Raw genomic sequence first — 25,181 nt, 5'->3', positions numbered from 1 at the left:
TTAAAGAAAATATATTTTAAAAAATGAAAAGGACAATCCTGGCTTTCTAGGGAGGTACACACTTGGAAAGCATCATGAGTCAAGAATGAATCAAGAGGTAGGTGCTGGACGCCCACGGCAGGTGAACACTGGATGTAAACACAGTTGAAAGGGGATTAAAAAAAACTTTTTCTTTTCCTTTGAAATCTGATCCAGCGTTTGTTTGGACACTACTACGGGTTGCCTGCTGCTGCCAGGCGCCTCTGCCCATCCCTCCCTCACCTGCTGATGATGCTTTTCATCTGGCTATCCTTCTCTTCTTGCTGTCTGCGCAGACGCTCCTCGCTGTCCTCCAGTCTGGCTTTGTACTCCATCAGCAGCTTCTGCATCTGCTGCTCCTGCACCAGGAGCCTTCGCTCATACTCCTCCAACCTCCGGCTCGACACTTTCAGGCGTTCCTTCAACTTCGCGATTTCTTGTTCGTACTAGAGCAGATGAGGAAGGGCAGTGGAGGGAAGGAGAGATGAATTGGAGTGTACTTGTTTCTCTGAGACTAGAAAGACAACAGTCAGTTCCTGCAGTTGCATTCTCCACCCTGTGGACCTGCTAAAGCTGATCACAGACTGAATGTTAATGCAGTATTGCCCATCTCCTAATGATATATTTAAGAGAAGGGCAAATAATTTACGTAGCACCCATTATGCTAGGAACTATGCTGAGGGTCTTTTTTTACAAATATGCTTTTAGTTGATCCTCCCAATGACCCTATGAGGTAGGTGCTATTATTGATCCCCATTTTATAACTGAGGAAACGGAGGCAAAGATTAAGTCACTTGCCCAGGGTGGATTTGAACTCAGGTCTTCCTGACTCTATGTCATGCACTTTATCCCCTGCATCACCAGCTGCCCTCATGTAATCTTCTAGCATTCTAGAGTTACCCATCTCTTTCAAATTAAACCAACTAGTTTCTACAAACTTCATCTAATTTTAGTACAGTATTCAGATGGAAGCAAAGATATTATCCAATCTCATAAAAGCTTACTTAACCAATTATTGAAAATATGTTAAGAGCCAGATATCCACAAGGGGAAAAGATCTGTGCATTAATCACCTACATCATAACTCTTTGAACTAATAAGAACAACAATAAAACAACAGCATTTATAGAATGCTTTAAAATTTGCAAAGTGCTGCACACATGGTATCTCATTTGATCCTTACAACATATTAGACCTATGCCCTCCCATGCCCTTCTTCTGGGCCCAGGTCTAACGTATATATTTTGTATTTCATTTTCTATGTTGCCTTATTTTGTTTTTGTCTTTGTGACCCTCAAAGACCCTCCCCCCCCATTTTCCACTAATGCAGTACCTGGCAGACAGCAGGCACTTAATAAATGCTTGCTGAATTGCTGCATTAAATTGAATTGTCTTGTACAAATGCTAAAAATTGACATAAACTGAATGGAAACAGATAGCAGAACAGCATAAACAAAGTGTAAACAAGTGTCAAAGGCAGTGAGATCGAGAGGGTACCAAGGGCATCAAGAAGCAGATATTAAAGCTGAGCAACTCCCAAGAGAATGGAAGTCATGATAACAGTCAGAAGGGATCTAGGCATCTAGTCCAACTCTACTCCAGGGAGAGGAATCTTTTTTATAATATCCCTAAAGAAGCGGTCAGTTCATGACTCTCCCTAAACATTGCTAATGACAGGGACCACAGCTCTCCATGAATGATCCATTCCAATTTCAGGAAGCTCTAATTATTGGGAAGTTCTTTATTGCACTGGGCTGAAAACTGCCTCTTTACAACTTTGTTTTAAAAATATAAAATAAAATAAAATGTTTAATGAGTAAATTTATCTTCAGTAAATATGAAACATCTGGAGATGGGGCGAGGGAGAGTAGACCGAAGAAGCAACATCTGTACTATGTAAGAAGCCACCATGGGAAGGTAGTGCCCTCTAAATTCCAGCCATTAGTCCTAGCTCTGTCATCTGTAACAAGAGTATGTGTTTCCTTATGTAAAGATGACATTACCGATCCACCACCCATAATACATGATCTGAGCTATTTTTGAAGCAGTAATGCTGGGTTTTCACTGAGTCATTCACATTCTCTTCCTCTCTCTCTCTCAGAACCAGTGGCACTCCATTTGTGATATAGTGGTTCAAGGTTAAAGTACAGCTTATGAATGTGAAACTTGGTGCTTCTCTGCAGAAGTACAAAGGTTTAGTCTATAACCTTGGCCTCAGGCCTTACACACATGCTCCTCAGCCCCTCCTTCTTGGGGTGATCAGGTCAGGAAGGATGCACACTAGACTCTACCTTCTCAGCATGCTTGACATCATCTTGATTCTGCTCAGGGTCTTCTTCATCTTCTTCATATTGTCCATTGTTCAGAACCCAGGCTGCCGTTCTTTCCACTGGAGACATTGTGGCAGAGTCCACAGGTGACTGAACCTGCACCAGAAATGATCAAGAGGATTTACCAAAGATTGCCAATCGGTGTATTTAACATTTAGCATTTCTTCTTAGAAGAAATAATTGTGATCCAGTCAATTTCAGGCTCTCCGCTTTTTTCTCGCAGTTAAAGGTGTCACTATGATTCTGGTTCTAAATATTCTTTCAAAAGCAAACTTGCTTAAAGGTCATTCAAATGGTCATAGACCATGCTTTACATCTATCAACCCCAAACATCCTGCCACCTACCCTGCTATTGCCCTATGCTCCCCACCAGAGACATGACTCCCTTCCTGAATGAGATAATTTACTCAGCTTGGAACTTTCCCTAGGATTAAATTTAACTAGCTAGTAAATAAATGCAAACTTGGCAAAAGAGCTACATCTAGCTGGCCCTAGACCATACCTCATGTCCACCTAACCTGGACATTTAGCCATGTGCCCTACCTCCACTCCAGTAACCACTACTCCTTCCTGCCTCTGGATCTTCAAACAGTGATCAAATCAATCCTACCACTGTTTCTGAAAAGGAATGGTGTCACTCACCATTCCATAGCCTCCCCAGAAAAAGACAAAAAAAACCCCCTCTCTTTCCTGGCTATCACTCCATGTATGGTCTCCCCTAATAGAATGTAAATTCCTTGAGGACAGGAAATGTTTTTAGTTCTGTCTTTGGATACCCAACGCCTAGCACATAGTAGGAACTTAAGAAATGTTTTTTCACTAATTCAAAACCATGGGAGGACTACCTATCTGTGTAAAGGAACACAACTAGATGAAAAGATTTTTGTTCCAATCAATTCAGATATATAGCCTGCTCTTCCTCCTCAAATACAAGATTTACCCTTAAAATGCTGTTCATTGGCCTAAGGGTCTGTAGGATTTTGGCTATTACAATGAAAAGTAACAGACTTGCACAGAAAATATAAAGCAAGATTCAAAGAGCTGACTACACACTGTTTTCAAATATTCTGTAGCAGATTTGGTTTTGTTTCTTTGGAGTTAAGCCAATAAGGCCTGGTGTAAGATCTAAAGGTTAGTCTTTTTTTATTATCAAGATGGCTTTCTATTCTGGGGATCAATATTTCTTCATCTCTCAAGTGAAGGGAACCATCTGTTCCACAGCAATGGAGAATATGAACATTTACATTATCTTCCACATTTAATTCATTCTTAAAGTTGGGTTGGAGCACTGGTTTTAAAAATGAATTCTCAGAAATAGGCTGAGGGGAAGATAGAAAAGAAGAGACATTTAAATGTTTTTTGGTGACACTGCCCTCAAAGGTCCAGGAGAAAATGTTGCTTAGGCTGCTTGACCAGACTTTTAAAAATAGAGCTCTTGTGTTTTGAAAGAGTCTTTGTTGGCAACATGACTTCATCCCTGAAGATGTAGGGCTTTCAAAGCTTAGACAGTGGGCCTCTGATAATCCTCCCTAAAAGCCATTTCTTTCACTATCTTAAGAAAACAAATGCACCAAATGAAAGGGTCTTAAATTTTATTGTCTGAGCAGTGGCACCCAAGATCAGTGTTAACTAGGACAGTAAACCACATGTCTCCCCCTACTGGTTTTGTAGAAGTGCGCACACCATAACGATGGGGTTTAAAGTTTCTGTTTTATACATGTATAGACTTGGATGGCAAAAGGGTAGGAGTGTCCATGAGTTTTCCTTTGTAAAAGAACAATTTCAAGGTCAGTAAACTTAAATGCTTCTTTAATTTTAAAATCATCACTCTATTACCCTAAGGACTGCTTTTTACTAGCTGCTTTGCTAAGATACTGTGGGATTTTCCTAGTAAAAAGTTTTTTTTTAATACTTTTAAAAATATCTTTTGTTTTATTTTTACCATTATCAAAATTTCTGCCATTATCTCTTCCACTGCTACCTCCTGGAGAGCTGGTCAGTGAATTAACATTTATTAAGTGCCTACTATGTGTCAGAAGGAGGCAGTTAGATGGCTTGGTAGATAGAACACTGGGCCTGGAGTCAGGAAGACCTGAGCTCAATTCCAGCCTCAGACACTTAGTAGCTATGTGACCCTGGGCAAGTCACTTAACCTCTGTTTGCCTCAATTCACTTGAGAAGGAAATAGCAAACCACTAACCCCATGGACAGTATGGTCCACGGGGTTACAAAGAGTCAGTCACTATTGAACAACTCAACAACCATGTGCCAGGCACTGTATTGAGCCTATTGAACGAATAATATTTGTAAAAAGTTGTTGAAATAGAGTAACTGCTCAAACCAATAACAGTTCCCATTCCAACTCAATAACTTTTCCTCTTTACATCTTATTAACCAAGCCTAGCTAGATAGTGACTCATTATTAAGATTATTTACTGGGTATGTGCAATGCACTGGAAAAACTGGATGGGATACGAGAGTAATACAGAAGACAGGTCTTGGCCTTTAGAGATTTAGTTGTTAGGCAGGCTAAAGGTTTGAATTATTCAAGAGGAAACTCTAAAAATCAAGGTTGGTTTGTTACTCTCCTTGAAGCTATATAATGGTGAAATACAGTTTTCTGGAAAAAAATGGTTCTATCAGTCCATGGGTTTACCAGGTCAAGTGAAGAGACTGACTATATAAAAGGTTCTGGGAGTTCCCACCTATTCAACTGTATTTCTCATTACTTCCTAACACATCAAACAAATCTTAATTCTTTCCCTCACACTCAAAATGCTCATTTGGACTTCATGCTTGTGTTCATCGTCTCACCCGGCAAGCCCTGACAAAATCACAAAGCTGTAAGCGACTCATGTCTAACCCATTTCCCTTCTACAACAAACCTAACAAGTTGTCACCTAGTCTTTTCTCCACTGAGGGAGAATCCATTACCTTCTAAGGAAGCCCATCATACTTCTGAATTGCTTTAATGGTTGAAAAGTTTTTTCCTTACTCAAGTCTAAGTTTGTCTTCTTTGAAATTCACATTCATTTCTCCCTTTTCTGCCTTTTGGGACAAGGCAGACCACTCTCCTAAACTCTTCTCATCTGTCAAGGCCTAACTTAATCTCTGTCTCCTCCATGCAGGCTTTCTTGATTATTTTGTCTCATAAAGTCTTTATTTTTCTTCTCCTCTGAATTCTCTAAAGTACTTAGCTAAGTCTACACGCACAATTTGGCTTCTAATGAAATACTACCTTATCTTTCTCTGATTGTTTCACTAACATAAACTGCATCTTACAGACAAATGCCTTTAGGGACAGGCCTGTATTTTTTATTTTTTTTGTAGTTTACATTAATATGTACATAGTAAATGCTTGTTGATTAGTACAAAGGTGCTCCTAAGTGATTTATTTGTCCAATCATGTAAAAATGAATAGAAAATTTTGTCTTTCAACTCCTTTTTAAGCTGAACAGGAAGCAAAAACTGTTATACTAGCTTACAGTCAAAGAAATTGGGGATAATTGATGCTAAAACTTACAAGACCATATAGGCTTTTTCCTGTGTGTGTGTGGGGGGTGGGGGGGTGGGGGGGGGTGGGGCGGGGATCTGAGAGAAAGCTTTAGGGCATAAGGGCCTGACAATCCTCTATACAGCACTTTGACTGATACTATTAGTCATATCCGAGTCACAGAACAAGAGACTTCTCTGTTCTTTGATTATATTTACTAGACAGATGTAAGAAAGACTAGTTGATTTCAGCATCTTGACAAGCTTGAAACAGGTTTGGTCTGTACATGCAAGTAAACCTCACTGCCAAAAACAGGAATGTAAGGGGCCTAATTAACCACACAAAATAATCATTGAAAAGAGTCACTGAATTTGGGATAGTTTCAAATGTTCAAAGAGAAAAACTTCATTAGTCTTGTCGGTAGCATATGTTTGTCAAGTTTCAACCCCTAAATTTAGGTTGTATGTTGAATGTGAACAGCTGGTAAATTTAATTTAAAACAGAACAGACCATTTTATGTGTAAATGATGTATAAAATGTCAGAGGAAAAAAGGGACAAGAATGAAAAAGAACTCCTAAGAAGGCTCGTGGAAATGTAAGAGTCAAAATATGAGAAACCAGTTCTCTTAAGAACAACAAGGCTGTAGTACAAAATGTTAAGGACAAAAATTCTGTCACTGGAATACTCTCACTACAAATTTTATTCCCCTCCTACTTACTAAACAGAAAAGACTGAAGCCAGTAAATCCTAGCCAAACAATAGTTACTGCTCAGGGCTGAGAAATAGGGAGAACTTGCTAAAGACAAAGCTGCCGATAATTACAGCCACCCACGGAACAAACCCCACAAAGAAATCCTCCACTTTCAGAGAGAAAAGAATTCCCTAACATAATTTGCAATTAAAAATATGTAGAGGAATTTGTTTGGAAAAAATGCTGACTATAGAACTCTGGAGATTCCACAATAGAGCAAAGAGTAAGCAAAAAAGAAAAGAATTAAAAACAGTACCCCCCCACCCCCAATATTCCAAAGTGACTTGGGAAACAGGAAATAAATAGGTTGGGTAGAAAAAGACAGGGTTGACAGATGAGTGGGAATATCAGCAAGCAAATTGCAGGGACCAAGCTTGGCACCAGTAAGTGCTTAATAAATGCTTTGTCATTCATTTTCATTCATTCATCACCTAATGAGGCTGGCAGGAGTGGCTAAAGAACAAAAGGAGAGGAATGCCTTAATGAATGTCATAAAAATGCCTGGCCAGAGCACCCCATCAGCCCTCTCACTTGAAGCCATCCACTGTAGAGGTGACCCTGACCCTGACACTATCTGCTCACCCTAACCCTAACTGGCATAGCAGTGGGAGCACAAACAGGCAAGGAAGATAATAGTGGGCTGTTTCCAACTCACAACTTTGGTTGTGTGACCAAAAGTTTGTGTGCAAGCTGATTGTTATAGATAATGGTGAGATTCTCTCCACAGATCCACCAACACATATTTAACTTACAATGTAGCTGAACTACATGCAGTATTAATAGTATGAGGCTGAGCTCTGGGTCCTGGGAAGAGGAGTTCCTGTGGTTTAGGAGGAAGGACCAGTGGAAATGTTCCCTCTCCATTAGATCTAAGCAAAATGTTAAAGATCACATTGGTCTCTGGCACTCTCCCCTCTTCTTCCTGATGTTCCTACCCGGTTAGTGCCCTAATGCTGCCCCAAGTACAGCACTGGAGGACATCTACTTTGTTGGGTTGGCTTGCTGAGGGAGCGGGGTGGTCTGTCCCTCCCCTCTTCTGTCCCTGATGCTCAGTTCTTTCCCTCTTCTATCATGTCTGAACTCATAAAATCTCTAAACAACCCAAAATTGAAACATGCAAACATGTCAATCAAAATTGCCCGTATTTGAAAATAACAATTTACAAGTAAATAACATAAGGGTTAGTTGATGTTTGTGTAGATTTGAGGAGGTAACTGTGTTGACTTTGTCAATATTAACAATTTAACAAATTAACAATTTGCTTTATAAAAAAGGGTTTTTGACTTTACGAAATGATTTGTCATAGAATTCTCAGTTTCCCTAGTATCTTTTAAAATAGGATTAGACTTATAAAAAAAATTGTACAAAACTCTTCAGGAACAGATCTCTTTTAAAAGGCAACACGTACCTGTATTTTCCCAGCAATTAACTTATTTCAAATAGTAAACTATGCCCCATTGATTTAAACTGTAAAATGTAAAGAACATGAAAGGACTGGGTGTGTTGGCTAACAATTAGGGGTAGCAGTTCTCTTAGTTTTTAGCATGTTAAGTGTGGGTGTGAACATTTCTTGGGCTAAGCCCATGTAGAGAAATAGCAGTGGTTTGAAAATTCTTAGAGTCTAACCACATGTATTTCTTTAATTTCCACCACCCTGACTCATTACCTTTACCATTTTGTGTTCAGCTGTTTGTTTTTCTTACCACTTCCAGGAAAAAGCTCAAGGGGCCTCTGGCATTTCCAGAGGGAGCTTTGGAAGAAGGCAGCACCCGGCAAGACCCAGCAGAACAAATAGCACTCTTAGATGCACACTCTACTCCTGTAAGCTTGAGGGAAAATGAAGAGGGTGCGGCCTCTACTTGCAGAGTCTATATAATTGAGCTGGCCTGCTGGCTCCTCGCAGGTCTCATCACTCCCTTTGTACCACACACCTGACTGAATGACAGGGGAGGACATGACTTTGTAAAGGAGTGGGGCCCACTCAGTACTTAGGCACAGAAGGCCCTGAAGGGTAATGTGTGAAACTGCACTCAGTTTTTCTTCCTAGTTGGAAAGTCTCCTTTTCTTTACCCAAACATGATTTAGTTTAACTCTTTTTTTACTTTAAGAGTCAGCAGAAAGTATCATCAAGCAAGCACCCTATTTCTTAATTGGATTCCCTGATAACTGCTATTGTTGGAAGCTAGCTTGTCACAGACTGTACAGATTATTACAAAAAACGCATTAAAGTCCGCTCCTACCGGCTGTGTCTGCTGCCGCTGGATTGCTCTCACTTTGGGGACGGGACTTTCTCTGGAGGAGGAGGATTGCTGCCGGGACCTGCTTCCATTCTGTACAGGCTCAGCCACTAAGGCTGCAGAAGCTACTGACATGCTTCCTGTGCTCCGGAGGGAAGCACTGTGTGGCAGGGAATGGGGGGCTTTGGCTCGGGCGCCCAGCCCGGCCTGGTCCATTTTGCGGATCTGTGCTTGCCCGGTACTATTTTGCCGTGGAAGTGCAAGAGGTATGTGTCTATCTGGCCCTGTGTGCCTCCTAGAAAAGTCTTCACTCTGGGTGCTGCGCTTGGCGAAGTCTTCCAGGCTGCTGTTGCTGGGTCCACTGAGTTTGAAATCTTCACTATTACTTTGGCTTCTGGAGCTGGCAGTGCTTAAGTTCTCCAAACTGGAATCCACAGAGGCCTTTGGCATGGATGGGGTGGGGTTGTTGAGGTGATAAACTGGGTTTTGGAAGGACAGGGGTTGGAGGCTGCCTGGCTGGCTCAAGGCGGGATGCAAAGGTCTCCTCACTTGGGGTGCACTCTGTGGGGTACTCTGTGTCTCTCGGAGTTGTTTGATACTGGCCACTTGGGTTATGGAAAGCTGGCTGCCAGTCAAACGCATGGGCACATCCAGGATGATGGATGCGTGGTCCATTTGGGCAGCATGGGGGTCCTGAAGATCCATAAGTGAAATGCTCCTTCCATTAGGAAGTCCATTTTCCTTTTCATCTTTTTCTGAGTAAGTCATGCTTTGGGAGGATGCCTGCTGAACCAACAGTAATGTTTTACCTCTAAAATAGCTATCTGTGTTTTCCTGGGTTGGAGACTTTAATTTGTGCAACTCACTGTGGAAAAGAAAGAAATTCTAGTTAGCACCTAGGCAAGAACCCAGGCAATTCACACCAGCTATGACAATGTTCTCTGAAATTTCATGGGACCAATTATTCTCTTTACATATTTTTCTCTCTAAATTTGAATTTCATAATAAGTTGATTTTGAAGACAAAATATATTACACCGTTGTAGTTTCCTCCAAAGGGACAGACTCACATCTCTGAATCCTATTCCTATTACTTTATTGCGTTTCTAATTAATGTTCAAGTATGGTTTTAAGCTCTCCCAAGACTCTTGATTTTTACCTGTTATCATCTCTTCCCCAGTTTTTCTTAATAGAAAAAATTCTCTTTGCTGACCTTCTAAGTCTTGTCTTCTGTCCCCCTTTCTATGCTTCTTCCTCATCCATGCTTACCTAGAACTCAACATTATTGGGACCAGAGTTTCATTTGCTCTAGATAAAATATTCCCTTTTGGGATTTACCATCTAATTACTACTGTTGGGAAATAGATAAAATATGGGGATAGGAAGATCACTGAAGGCCCTTCCTCTTCACTCAAGGAAACTTCTCAATCACCAAGTCATAAAACGTTAGAGCTGAAAGGACCCTAGAGAATATCCAGCTAGTCTAACTGTTTCATTTTATAGTTGAAACAACTAAAGCCCAGAGGAGTAGCTGATATATACACTGTATTGGGAGACTGTACAAAGTTCAGTAGATCTTTGTTTTCTAGAATTTAACTAATTCTCTTGCTATTTCACCTCTTTGATATTTTAGTTCAAATCTTCACTCTTTCATACCTGTCAGTGGGGTCCTCAAATATCTTCTGCAGGCCTGAGGAGAGACTGCCACTGACATTTGGGCTGGAGTTATGTTCAGTGAAACGTCTCAGTTGCTGCTGTATTGGTGTAGGATTAGTCAGAGACTTAGTAATGTCAGCGAGAACACGAGGAAGTGGTCCCAATTTTGCCACAGTCGCCTGTAGGAAGGAATTTTCACCCTGATTGGATAATAAGCATCGGAACATCCGCCATATTTTTTTTGGGGGGAAATGGTGCACATTGATGGAGGGATGAAGGTTGGAAGGAAGGGTAAATTTTTGCATGTGGGTGTGGCAGGTTCATAATGCATTGTTATGGAGCAGCGTAACCATGGCGACGAGATGAAGAGACGAAACAAGGTGTGCAGCGACATTGAGGAAGAAAGGAAATAGAAATTAGGATTAATGCAAAAAAAAAAATTAAAGACATGCTTAATACAACCATATTGCCATTCCAACTTAAAATGGGCATGCAAAGCAATCTAAGTCTGTGGGGGTAGAGTAGGTCAAGATGGGCTGGAGGAATGAGGCAAACCAAACACCTAATAAAAAGGAATTCAAAGGCTAGAGGATCAGCTAGCTGAATGGAACTTCCAAGGTTAAGGAATCACGTGGGAAAAGAAATGCATGCCAACATATAAGAAGGTGCTGCATTCAGGGGTCCAAGAGAGCACTGCAGGGGCACAAGGTTGGCATTAACATTTAATATCCTATTTTATGCTGGGTACCCTATTCTATTGCCATCTGAATGTGCATCAGTAAAACAAATATCTGTACAATGTCATATCAACGGCAACCAGGAGATGTTACTCTATGGAGGCCAGATTCTTAGGACTAAATCATTATTAGTGCAGAAGAAGCAAATTTACACAGTAAAGATTTTAAAAGATCATCCAGACAAAACTAATATTGTTTCACAAAATATTCCATACCCCATTGATGTTTTTTGTAATGGACAATAATAACCTTTTAAGTACCAGCTTTCTTTCTCCTAATCTTTTTCAGGAATGCTCATTATCAAGAAATAGGACCTCTGGACTACTGTTTAAGGCAGTGACTTTAATGGGGAACAAGACAGCTAAACTGAACTCCTTTGGCTTTAATATATTCTCTGAGCCAGGGTTTCTTGGCCTTTTGCTTCACAGACTCTTCTGCTAGTCTGGTGAGGCCTACAGATCCCTCCTTGGAATAATGCTTTGAAATGCATAAAATAAAGATACATAGGATTACCAAGGAAACTGAAATACAGCCATCAAGATTTTTAAAAAACCCAAGTGCATGGATCTCAAGTTAAGAACTCCTGCTCTAAGGAGTCAGTAAATTCCACACTGTTCCAATGGATACATGTCATATGAAGACCACACTGCCTCTTTCTCTTCTCTCGAGTCACATTTTGCCTAGTGATCTCTTTGCTCAATAGCTAAAATTTCAGATATACTTGGGCAAATGTGAAAGCCGCAAGGTAGACCCAGAACACAGCTGATGATTTGTGAATCTTGCCATACACAATATCACTTAAGTGACCCCAGGAAAATGGCCTTTGTAAATAAATTTTACCACCCGAGGTATCTTAATTTTGTATCCAAGGTACAAAATGTTCAAGTATAGCTGGAAAATAACTGCATAGATCTTCATCACAAAAAAGTATATGTTTGTTTTTGGAAATTATTCTAACATACCACCATACGTATTTACATCCTATCTGTGGCAAACAGATGCATCAGTAAATAATTACAGGCACAAGTCTTATTGATAACCAAAGTCTATTGGGTTATTCTCCTCTGTGGAGATTGTTCTTCCTGCCCAATTTCCTAAAGGTAGGAAAATGATTGGCATGATAGAAATTTAATCAGGAATGTGAGAAAATGTAATTTTCTTTAACCTCCAAGTAGGGTTACAGGCAGAAAAAGAAATTACTTAAAATGATGATTGCTTCCTATGTGTCTAATTCACACCTGTGGAGAAACAACACACCTGGATTTTCAAATCCCAGGTGGACTCAGTGGCATTAGCAATTATGAAAGCCATTTTTCTAACTTGCACAGGGAAATGTATCCTAATTTAAATATAATTTCCTCAGTACTTTTGTGATAACATCAGCACTTTTGTTGGAAATAACTATATGTGGTCCTGATTCACTTTATCATGTGTGAATTTTAGACTGCATGCTCCAATATTTGATATATGTTTGCTGAAGGACCAAAACCAGCAAGCTATAACTTTCATAGATTTCTAGATCTACTATTACATGTGATCCAAGGTTGTAGGAATGTTTTGCATCATTTCACCAACATCAGGACACTATTACGAATGCACATACTAACTACTATGTACTGTTACCAAAGAGCTTTCTTACTTGCACTTCTATTTCTTTTGTCTACTAAGATTTAGGAAAATGAACACTGTATTATACGCAGTAAGCGCAGTTAGATATTGAGGGTGAATCATTCTATTTACAAACCTGCTTACCCCTAGCACCACTGGGCCAAATAGTAACTTTTCAGCCAGTGCTGAAATGGGCCATTGTCTCATGCCCTGGATTTCCAGTACTCAGGTATATTAAGGTTCCGTGTCTCCCATCTCCCCTTTCATGCTTCCAGCCTGCTTTACCTTATCAAGTTGGGAAACAACTTCCCATAATAAGGAATGCAAAACCGAAAGCTCTCTGCCCAGATCAATGTAGCCATCGAAGCCAGGGGTATTTGAGATGGTGTCTGGGTTAGAAATCTCCAGCAGAAAGCGCTTCATTCCACTCCACTCATGTTCTAAGAAATCATTCATGAAAGCCATGTATTCCTCTTTGTTACCAAACCTGAAGCAAAGGTAAAGAAAGACACTGATTTTTACATGGAATATACTTGTGAAAAAGGGAGTAAAAAGGCACATCCTTAGGAAAAGTGAGGAATCTTAAAATATCACTTTCATCAGCTCACTTCCCTGCTCAAAAGTCTTTCATGGTTTTCTACTGATGGCAGGATTAAGTCCAAAGTCCTTCCTTCTCCATCTAAGGCATTCTTTTAATTGTTACCCACTAACTCAAAGGGGTCAAATGAGATAGCCCACGTAAAGCCTGCTTGCAATCCTTAAGTCACTATAAATATTACCACCACTGCTACTACTACTACCCTCCAACATGCCTTTCTTTGCTAATGTGGTTTTTCCAATCGGAGATGCCTTCCTCCACCTTCTCATCCAGCCAAATTTTATTTATCCTACAAAGTCCTTTTTCCTCCATGAAGCTCACCATAATTACACCAGCCCATATTAATTTATCACATCTTTAAACTCTTTTAGCAGTACTTATTGGCTAGATCATACATACACCATGCACATGATTTCATGAAGGTTTCGTGTCTGGCTTCATGTCTTTCAGAAGGCACACTGTGCCTTCTCTCCAGATAGACTCTGCACTCCTTGTAAGCAAGCACTCCTCTGGAATGCCTCTAAAGCGCCTACCATGACATTGGGTGTTTAACACATATTCAATAAATATTGGTACAGAATGATGGTTAAATCAATTATGGTGCTCCCTATACACACTTCTACAATACTTCACAATATACATGAATAGCCAAGAAATGATATTTAGTGGGAATCTTTTAATGGTGGTGCAACTTTGATCAAAATTAGTTCAGTGCTAAGTAAAGGTATGTGCCTGTGTGTGTATGCATAGGTGAACAGACCAGAGCAGCAGTGGTGCCCTTCTGGAAAATTTTTACACACACACAGACACACATACACACATGCATACACGAAAAAGAATCTTTTCCATAAGAAATCTGATCATGTACATGTATTCCTTCCAGAATTTGGCCAATTCCTCTCTATACTAAGGTAGCCTGTGACCAGTTCTCCTTCCTCCTTCTCTCTCTCTTTTTTTAACTTTAATCCTTTAAAAATGTCAATATGTCACCATCACCTACTTGGCAAAATTTGCAAGGTTCTGAATAACCTTGGCAATTAGCGTCAAAGTCCTAGATGTCCGGTCATCCGGATATTCCTGCATAAGGCTGAAAAGGCTGGGGGACATGATAGCTGGGCAGAGGAAACGGAGAAACAGTGAAGCACTGATGAGACGCTCGCTGATGTCTTGCTTGCCCCTGTTCAGGCACTGTTGCTTCCAAGATGCAAACACTTCTTTCAATTCACGGGGGAAAACACTGGGGAGGAAAAAAAGAAAATCCCAATTAAACATAAACATACACAAAATAGTACATGATACAACATATTCCTTTAGTTGGGGGAGAAAAAAGACTACAATTACTTTTATATGCAAATAATTAAGTCATCTAAGCAAAAAGTGATGTCCATATGCTCACCAGTAAGAGTTGATGATTTTGCAAAAAGCCAGCTCACAGCACATTTTCAGGTTGCTTTGGTGGTCAAATAGTTCACTGGATGAACATTTGCTGGGATCCACCTCACAATTCTCATCTGATTCATACAGAGCCTTGATGAACTCCCCTATTAGAGGGAAGATGATGACAAATAGTGGCAATTATAAGAAATGTGTCCCTGAATAGCATCAAAATCCTATTCAGGTTTTCTGTTGGCAATTGTCTCTTGCCCTAGAATTTACTATGGGAAATTGCTTTTTGAGACCAGATACTGATGGCTTGAATGACTGTCCACCAAGGGTAATTGCTTTGAAACCACATCCTAGGTACCAGAGGTATCCTCTGGCAGTGACTGGATAATGATGCTGCAGATCAGAGGTGTCAAGCTACTTAATAAACTTAATAAACATGAATTCATTAAGTGTTATTAAGACCTTTTACGTAGTAGACAGTTGGCCAACGCTGGTGTCACCATTTGAGAAATGTAGATCCCAAGCCATAAAATCTGATTGAACTAAGACTGCAAGTGTTAATGGCAGTACCAAGAATAGATTCAAGCTGTAGTCTAGTTTCTTCTCCCTGATGACTATTTTTTTCTATAAGATATCTAAAAATACAGTTAAAACTCATTGCCTTGGAAGGGCAAGGCCTGCTCGTCCACATAAGCTTAGTTTGCATGACTACAGACATTCTACATCCTTTGTATTTCATGGTGGATCTCTAAGGAAGAGGCAAGAATAGTCCTTGTTCCTTTCAGAAAAGCTTATATTCCTTAAGAATCATATTGAGCTGAAACAACTTCATGAAAATCCAAAGAAGTGATCAAAATTATTTCTCTGGAATAATGAAGAGTAGTTGCCTTAGGAGGCACATTTTCTATTAACATGTTAAGATATGCCTGTGATATAATTAGCAATGTGATGAGGTATCAAATTCATTTTAAAAGAAGCTATAATGGAGAATGGCAAACGTTAGTTTTGAGATACAAAGTTGCTAAGAATGAAATAAAGTGGCACAGTGAATAGAGCACCAGCCCTGCAGTCAGGAGGGCCTGAGTTCAAATCCAGCCTCAGACACTTGACACATATACTAGCTGTGTGACCTTGGGCAAGTCACTTAACCCCAATTGCCCTGCCAAAAAGCAAAAACAAAAAACAAAAGCAAAGAATGAAACATGTATGTTTGCATAATTTTTTAAGAAGTTAGATGACCAAAACTAACATTCATACTGTTAATTATTTATCTATTAACTCACAAAAGGACGATCATATTGTAATTTAAGGGATTCAGCAGAGAGTGATCTATGGGAGACTGGCCCATTTCCCAAATTAGTGATCTTAATACTTTTCTTTTTCTGTAATTCTCCAAGGGCCTCCAAGGCTAGTTCAAGCCTTAGATGATGCTAATAAATAACTCACAAATACTAACATATACCTTCCATTATTGGTGCTGACAGAGGAGCCAAATGAGGAATTTCAGAGCTCAGAAATGAACAATTTTTAACCTGCATTTAGGTATTTAGAAGTATTTTTGAAGTAATAGTGCAGGCCATTCTTCAAAACATGCTAATAAAATAGCCTGCACATGTCTGACAATATGGATGTTTTATACTGATAGTGGAATTTTCTGGGTATGTTCATATTCTACACAGCATCTGATTAAAAGCATTTATAATCTTCAAAGACCTGTTTATAAATGCTATTTGGTTTATGGGTAATCAGAAGCTAAGCTAAATGGGGTTCAAATGAAAATCAATCCTTTGAATTCTCTAGGACTCATTTTCTAGGAATCTGGAGACTTCATTTTTGAGAATAAACCAAAAGGTTTTTAACATAGGAGTGTCTGAAATGAATTCAACTTTGCCACCAGAGATCTGTTAAGTAAGGCCATTATTGGGGAACTCCTTTATGCACCTGTCTAGCAGAATTCCTTTGTGTTAAGGCAATTTACTGAGCTTCTCCTTGGAAACCCATTTTTCATTCTTACTGAGACCTTTAGTTCCTCTAATCCAAGACACAGCTCAAGCATCACCTTGCGCATGAAGCTGCCTCTGGTGCCTACAGCTGATCCCCAGTGCCCTCTCTTTCAAACTACTTTGCATTTATCTGTGCTCCTTTATTTATATTTATTCTGTTTACGCCTATGCAGCTCCCTGTCTCCTCTCTCATTAGGATGGTTTCATTCATTGTATTTGCACCCTCAGCCTAGTCCAGGGCTTGGTGCTAGGGGCCCAGTACTTGCTGACTGACTGATTGGATTTCAATCACACCTCAGCTCCAAGGAAATAGTGGTGTATGAATAAGGTAAGTTTGCCCTGGGAAGAGCAGTGATTTAATCAAAACAGATGAAAACTGACTGCCCAACAGTTGTGTGTTACACAACAGATGGGCAAGTTTTAAGCTAAATCCTGTTCACATTCTGAGGTTATTTTAATCAACATCATTTAGGCACTGAATGTCAGTGCAGAGAACTAATGGTAAAACCTCAGTTCTCTGGGAGATAACTCTCAACATTCTTGTCCATTATATTTTCTGCTTACCTGGGGTTAGTGCAGGACTTTTTTGAGTCAATGTCTATTGGTAACATTTGTATTAATATGAGTCTATATTAGTATGCTTCCTTGGCTAAGCAAGTACCTTATACTAACATAATTTAAACTCCCTTAGGTGATTAAGGCTCATTGGCCAGAACCGTCTAATGAATCAACACTGGCTCTAGAACACATTCTGAAAGTTGCTTTAAAAATCTGTGTGACAGAAACTTTACTTGTCATATGTTTCCTTTAAAAATGTAAAAAACAACAAACATATTTCAATTGATCACAGTTGACATTCCAGTTGGAATCACAGCGTAGAAGGGTCATCAGCCCAACCCAAATCAAGCCAGAACCTTCTAATTGAGGTATCCAGTGAGATGAATGCCAGTTAACTGAATTTTATCCTGCAAGGCACAATGAGGAATCACAAAGCAGACAACACAACCTCTTCCCCTAGGAAACTTACTAATGGATAAAATTACTCTATTGGGAGTAGCCATTTTTTTCCACATTGGCTATCTGTTTTGTGAGCTCACAATAAGAATTTAGTCAACACATATGTTACTGAATAGCTATAGTGAGCATGGAACTGTTCTAGAGGATTCATCCATGGTTTTATAATACAGTAATAATCTTCAAAGCAGATTTCTTGCTGCAGCTGTAAGGTAATGTGAGGTGCAAAAAGCTACCTATGTAAGTTAAGCGGCACAGTTTCTTGATGTTAAACAAAATCTATTTTACTCTAAAACCCTCCTACATTTCTATCAACTAAGGGTCATAAATTAGAAACAAAGGAATCAAGTGAAGAAATGAGGAAAAGAAGAGGAAAAACACTTGACAAACTGGAGACAAGAAGCTATTAAAATGAGTCTATTATCCCTTCAGGTTGAAATAGCTGGTAGCAGAAAGGAAGACAATGAGTATAGATGGCGGTTTTCTTTTTACCAAGTGCATCATGGAGATACTGCTGTCCCACCAACTTCAGGTACTCCTCAATGGACTTGGTGGCAATTGTGTTCTCCCTGAAGATCAATACATCATGCTCTCCACAGCGATCCACCTCAGACATCACCAGGTCTGTCAGAAAGTCCTATCAGGGCAAAGTTGAAGAAAGCAGAAGGTAACTGAGAAAATGGTGCATATTGCAGGAGACTTTGGGATTAGCGGGTACCCTGTCTTCTAAACTGAGACTAGTGGGTTCTCTTAGGACTAGAAGACAGAATTCACTTCAGATTCTTTTTTCTTTGCTTTTGAGTCCCAACTGTGTCAGTAGCATTACTTGAATGTAGTGATTTAGCTGCTGTAAGCTGGAGGTGTAAACTATAAGCACATGGCTGTCAAATTAAAAAAGAAAGAGAAATGATTAAACAATTTTTTTCATTTTGCATCAAAGTTTTAATTACTAATGGACTTTTATCTAAGACAATTCAAAACCACAAAAACCAAATGACTAATAAGCATCAACAGCACTCTTGAATATCTTGGGTATGAGCAATTTTAAGGAACTAAGGTCACACCTACACACTGAGAGCAAGAAGCATCCTAAAGATTGTATTATTAAAGTTCACCTCAAGTTACTAATAGTAGCATGAGAAAATTTAAGACTACTACAAGTAAATTAAGCCATAAGATAGAACAATAATCTGTCTATCTATCTTTAAAATCTGCAAAGTGCTTTACATATGTGAGGCTCATTGGTACCTCTTTATACCCCTAAGAGGTATGTACTTCAGCTGTTAAGTCCATTTTATAGAAGAGAAAATTGAGGATCACAGAAGTCTGGTGACTTGTCCACTGTCACACAACTGTTAAATGTCAGAGATAGGATTTAAACCCAGTTCTTCCTTATTCCAGAGCCAACATGCTACATAATGAGCAAACTGATTTTAGGCATTAGGTGAGGAACTCTGTGCACCAACGCAGACAGGACCTTTTCTACAGCTTAGAGCCATAGACAGCTCCCTTGGGGCAACAGGAGAGGTTAAGGAGCATACTCAGGATGACAGAACTAGCAGAACCTGAACTCAGGCCATGCTAATTCTGGGGTCAGCTCTATATTCTGCATGCTCCCTTGCTGATGACCAAATATATTGATTTCTTCTAAATTATATTAAAGACATCTTAGCAATGCATGTCCCAATTCAATTTCACAAACACTGCTCTTAGGAAGTACAAAATAAACAGTCTGTCTCAAAAGGGTCCTAAACAAGCTATTTTAACTATGAACCTACACACACACACACACACACACACACACACACACACAGACATAAATTGTTTATAGGAAAATTCCTATCTATACAATAGATCTTTGCCTAGTTGCATAATCATTCCAAGCAAAATTCTTATAGCTTGTGGGCAATCCAATTCCCCTTTTCCACCTACCCTGGCCCTGCCAGTACTCTGAAGAATGTGCACCAAGGCACAAGCCAGTTCTTCTTTGTTCCGCACACTGATCACAGGCTCTAGGACAGAGCACAACATGGTGTAGTTGCTGGTGACAAATTCGGCAAACTCTTTGTACTGCTCCATGGGTAGAATGGTGATAGTCTGGAAACGTGACTTAATCCGAATAGAAGGACCTCCGGTCTTTCCTTTGTTTGGTGTAGGTGTGCTCACAGGGTACCATTTTTCCACAAACTGGCGGCCAGTCACACTGGCTGTGGGTATGTTGACAAGTCCTACGTAATTATTTTTGTCCTTTTTTTTCTTTTTTTCCATGTCCTTATAGATGTGAACTGTGATGCTATGGAGTGGGGGAAGGCTGTAGAATTCAAAATGTTCACCCCAGAAAATATTGTCTGCTTTGGTCTTGCTAGTTGTACGAGCAAAAAGAGTATCATCAAGGCACAACTCACAGAAATACTTCTTTTTGGGGGCCAGGTCCTTGGCTTCAATAATCCATAACCGTAAAACATTCTCAGCCCTTCTACAATTGTCCTGTAATGAAAAAAAGGAAGCTAAATTCAAGGTATGTTATCTTAATCTATTAAGGAAAGTCAACTATAACTGAACAGGTTTGCTCTTGCTAATTTTTCATGGTAATAAGTTAAAAGATGGCAATGAACCAGAAGCCTGTAGGTTTATACCAATTCCAAAGGATTATGAAGTCATTAATAATTAAATGAAGCCCTTAAATGCACAGGTATTATTTTCATCACTGATATCAAGTGATAGCAAGAACTTCAGATGAGAAAGGAAGATCTGGGAGTGATTTAGCTACTAACCTGGTGTCAGAATAGAATTTATTGACGGATAGTAGCTTAAGATACAGGGACGATGGACTCATGGCCAAAGATAAAAGGCACTGAACACGAATGGGTAAAAATGTATTTGCCTGGAACCCTGTAAATCTAATCAAAAGAGTTTAAATGAAAAACGAAAAAAGGGGGAAAACAGCTTAAGTATGTCAACCCAGCTAGATAAGAGAGCAAATAGAAGAATAGCTACAATATAGAGAGGAAGAGCAATAAGAAATCCAGAAATTTATAGGAGACAAAATCCAAGAAAAATCATCTTCAATAAACTCTAAAGTCTCAGGTTGTATACGGTTATACAAATTACAGATAATAACTAAAGTAAATTAGTGATCCCAACTCAAAGGCAAATTTGATTTTATAGGTACCACTGAACTTGTTGGGATGAGACCCATTATCTTGAGGCTCTGGAAGGACGTACTTATTCAAAAGGAATAAGAGAGCTAAAAAGGGTAGGAAAATAGGGTAGCAACGTCTATCAATAAAATATACTCATGGTAGCAAATCTAGTAACCAGAGAGAGGTACATGGAGGACAGGATTTAGATGACAATCCACAAAGAAACAAGGTAAATTGTAATCCATCTGGAGAGAAAGAGAGCAAAGACACCAAACTGTATATACCCTTTGATCCAACTCTACCATTACTAGGTCTGTACCACAAAGAAATCACAGAAAGAGGAAAAGGGCTTATACCAAAAAATATTTATAGCAGCTCTTTTTGTGGTAATCAAAAATTGGAAACTAAGAGGGTGTCCTTTTATTGGTGAACAGCTGAACAGAATGTAGTATATGAATATAATGGAATATTATTGTGCCATGAGAAATTATGAAACACACAGTTTCAGAGGAAACAGGGAAGACCTCTATGAATTGATGCAGAGCTAGGGGAATGGAACCAGGAGAAAAATTTAACAATGATCACAGTATAGGGAAAAACAACTTTGAAAACCTTAAGAACTCTGATTGATGCAAGGATAAACGAGTCCAGAAGAATGAGGCTGAAACACGCCACTCAACTCCTGACAGAGAAGTGATGAATTTAAAATGCAGCAAGAGACATACAATTTCAGGCATGGCTAATGTGGGAATTTGTTTTGCTGGACTAGGGAGCTATGTATTTAGCTTTATTTGAGGAGTTTGTTTCCTTTTATTTGCTCAATGGGTGTGGGGAAGTAATGAGGAGGGACATATTAATAAAAAAAATGCAAAACCATAGAAGACATGGATGAGGAATTTGGGAATCAGATCACAAGCCTGGCACAGGGGCGTGATGTTTAACTGCTTTACAAATATCATCTCATTTTTATCTTAACAAGAACCCTGTGAGGTAGGTGCTATTACTACCCCTATTTACAGATAAGCTGAGGTACAGAAAGGTTAAGTGACTTACTCAGGGTCACAAGTATCCAAAGCTGGAATGGAACTCAAGATTTCCTTACTCCACGTCCGATGCTCTAGCCATTGCGCCACCTCGCTGTTACAGTAATATGGAATCTCAATAACCTAGCTAACTTGTTGGAGCTCTATCTCTTTACAAAGAGCAGAGCAGCTAATAATTTTTGGTTTGCTTTAACAATTTCAGCCCTTAAAAGAAGGAGGAACAAGGAGAACAACCATTTTGAATTTTAGTAACTCTCACCAATAAACAGGACTGGGTGCTGAGAGGGAGATGGTCGGAACCTGGGGTGAAATGGCCCTATCATCTTAGAATTTGAGTTAATGAAGGTTAGGAAAGCAAGGAATAATCTGAGATGCATAACAGATTTTTAAACAGCTTTAGAGTTTAGAGGAAAGATAAGTAGATCCCTTTAGGACAAGGGTTCTTAGCTTTTTCCGTGTCCTGGACTCCTTTGGCATTCTGGTGAAGTTTATATACCTCCTCCTAGGATAAGGTTTTTAAACAATTGAAAGGTATGCTATTTTTTCAGTTATAGGCTAGAGAAAATAAAGATGTATTTTTTTCCTCCATCCAAATTCATTTATGCCCTGAAATCTATACACAGACACCTTGGAGATCTGTGTATTCCAGATTAAGATCCCCTGCCTGAAGAGGAACCAATCTAGGATTTACAAAAAACTTTCAGGAATGAATTCTGAAGACATACAATGAAAAAGTCTGATGAGGAATAGGGCATTTCCAATAACATTTGTTAACACGTTCTTTCTCTAGTTAACTGATCACTTGTCAAGTTGTATTTCTTAGTCTTGTTCCCATGAATCCTTGCAATTGCTGGGAACTCAAGGCCACTATTTTACCTTATTGGGTTGCACTGTCCGGCGTAGATTTTCCATCCACTTGTCTCTCTCTGAAGCTGAATTACAGCTAAAGCATTTACTTCCACTCAAGTAGGTTACCTAGAACATAATATATCATAGATAAAGGTAAAGAGACTTGGGCTGTGTAATCTTTTACAATATGTTTTATCATTTAAGGAGTAAGGATAAGCTACGAAACAAAGTCACTCCACATAGAACCCTTTTTCTGATTCTTCTTTGAGAATCCAACAGATCGGCCTTCTTGGTGGTATCAGTAACCCCATCACTAGTACTGGATAATGTCTTCAAATACCACTTATGATTTGGGACTTAGTGTTTTGAAAACTATTACAGTGTAAGAAGACTTTATCAATTCTAAAAAATAATATAATGCAAATAAGTTATTGTTCCTGTGACCTACAACTGAGAGTTGAATGATCTATTCAATTAGGAAGAATAATAGACCAAAGGGAATTTGAATAACTTGATTTAGCAAATATTTAATTAGATTCACAACTTTCTTCCTTTTGTATTATTTGGAGGGTATATAGTTTATAGCAATCTATTTCTTTAAGATGATCATCTAACCAATAATTCAACATCATCAAATGTATAAATCCAGGAAATTATATGGTAGGTAATACATTTAACTACACTCTCTCCTCAACGCTTTACCTCAAAGCAGAAGTCTTGGCCAAGTATGCTGCTATGTAGTGGTTTGACTGATACTGGCTCCCCTCTGCCAAGGTCCAGACATTCTACAGCACTGCATGGACTGAGCAAAGATTCATGGGAACGAGACTCTTTTAGCTTGGGCAGTCCACGAGACCTAAATGATGGAAGGGGAATGATAAAGCATTTCTAATAAAGGATGAAGATGGTTAGTTATAGATAGCCAACATGTAAAGATCTACTGTGGTAAGATAATGACCAATGTAAAAATGATTAAAGCAAAATAACAACGAAAAGAAGAATGGATTAATAGTTGATTCACAAATAATAACAGCAGCAGTATTTGTGCTTACAGTGTACAAATGTATCATATGATTTTACACAGTCCACAAACACACCATAATTTTATTAGTCTCTCAAAGTCCCTCCTGTAGTCATTTTTTCCTTCTTTATTCCTATTTTGTAGATGGAAAAACTTAAAATATTTGGGGTTTTCTGCAAAAGGTTTGCCATAAGAGGTCTGCTTCCACCCATCCCCCTAGGCTACAGCTCTAGCCTAATTCTTCTAACAGTTGGGATTACTAGCACCTCATTCTGTTTTTTTCTTTTCAGGCTAGATTTCCTTCAGTTAATTGGTCCAAATCCCTCATTTAGCCCACAGAAGAAAGTTCTGTCTCAATCCCTGAAATCATGATTACAGTCAGTGTCAAGGTACTGTTCTGAGATGCTATTTCTCAAAAGGACTAATAGCACTTTCAGTAGGTAGTTTTTAAAGACTAGCTTTATTGGTGGTCTTTTTAAAAGAGGTACAACGGAAGGGAAACTAGTTTAGATCATCTGCATCTTTTGCAAATAAATGCTGCCAACCTCATCCTGAGGAACCAATGTGACTCAATACCATTAGTGCATCCTAGTTGATTTGCTTTCTTAGGTAGCTAAGGAATACCAGGAATTCCCTTCCCTTTAGCATGAGCAGACATTTGATGCTTTTGCTTTACCTAGCTCGGAATATTAATTAAGTTATATAATGTGAAACATATTTTAAAAATTTTCAACTGGATGTTCATGCAACGATAATAATATTCACTCACTATAAAATACTGAAAAAAATTCCTAGCTCAAATTCTTATTAACAGGTATCATAAGAAATATATTCTACAAATTACATTATTGCTGAAAACAAACAAACATATTGCATAGATGCCTCCCATCATTTGTTTGAAATAACCATGTTAATGTTAAATAAATGCAAATTCTTAATGCCAGAGTAGCTTTTAGATTATGAGACAAGAAACAAGTACTAGTGGCTTCCCTTCCTTCATTCTGTCTCCATCCTAACTCTGGTTATGAAGACTTAGATATAACAATGTTGAAAGTAAGAAAGAGTTCTATTCTGATTTAACCACTGCTAGAACTCAGGGATTTCCTTATATTCTTCAAAAGTACAAGTCTTCTAAAATTCAAAAGAATATCACCACAAAATTTCATTAACAATTAAAAATGGCAAACAGATGAAAGCGTATTCACCACAATTCTTCCCGAAAAGGATAGAAGCAGCATGATAACAAGAATTTTAGGCTTTCCCTTTCCCTCAGAACAGATTATAATAGTTACTT

At 39.0% G+C, this 25,181-nt stretch overlaps 1 protein-coding gene across 6 annotated transcripts in view; it reads right to left on the bottom strand.

Annotated features, from left to right (window-relative positions):
* RASAL2 (RAS protein activator like 2) overlaps window positions 1–25,181 on the bottom strand; it is a 353,760-nt gene that overhangs the window by 6,558 nt on the left and 322,021 nt on the right. For 4 of the 6 annotated variants that reach the window (XM_036757497.1, XM_036757498.1, XM_036757495.1 and 1 more), the window contains exons 6-16: window positions 23,569–23,722; window positions 22,894–22,992; window positions 19,764–20,318; window positions 18,324–18,468; window positions 14,825–14,969; window positions 14,429–14,665; window positions 13,116–13,317; window positions 10,486–10,685; window positions 8,834–9,695; window positions 2,310–2,444; window positions 262–464 (exon numbers count right to left, since the gene is read on the bottom strand). In XM_036757497.1, coding sequence (XP_036613392.1) covers window positions 262–464; window positions 2,310–2,444; window positions 8,834–9,695; window positions 10,486–10,685; window positions 13,116–13,317; window positions 14,429–14,665; window positions 14,825–14,969; window positions 18,324–18,468; window positions 19,764–20,318; window positions 22,894–22,992; window positions 23,569–23,722 — 2,937 coding nt within the window. The remainder of the gene's footprint in view (window positions 1–261; window positions 465–2,309; window positions 2,445–8,833; window positions 9,696–10,485; window positions 10,686–13,115; window positions 13,318–14,428; window positions 14,666–14,824; window positions 14,970–18,323; window positions 18,469–19,763; window positions 20,319–22,893; window positions 22,993–23,568; window positions 23,723–25,181) is intronic. The other 2 variants (XM_036757499.1, XM_036757500.1) reach the window with 1 other exon arrangement.

Source organism: Trichosurus vulpecula, chromosome 4 (genome assembly GCF_011100635.1).
Source record: "Trichosurus vulpecula isolate mTriVul1 chromosome 4, mTriVul1.pri, whole genome shotgun sequence".
NCBI lineage: Eukaryota > Metazoa > Chordata > Mammalia > Diprotodontia > Phalangeridae > Trichosurus > Trichosurus vulpecula.
This window is presented reverse-complemented; position numbering and strand designations above follow the sequence as displayed.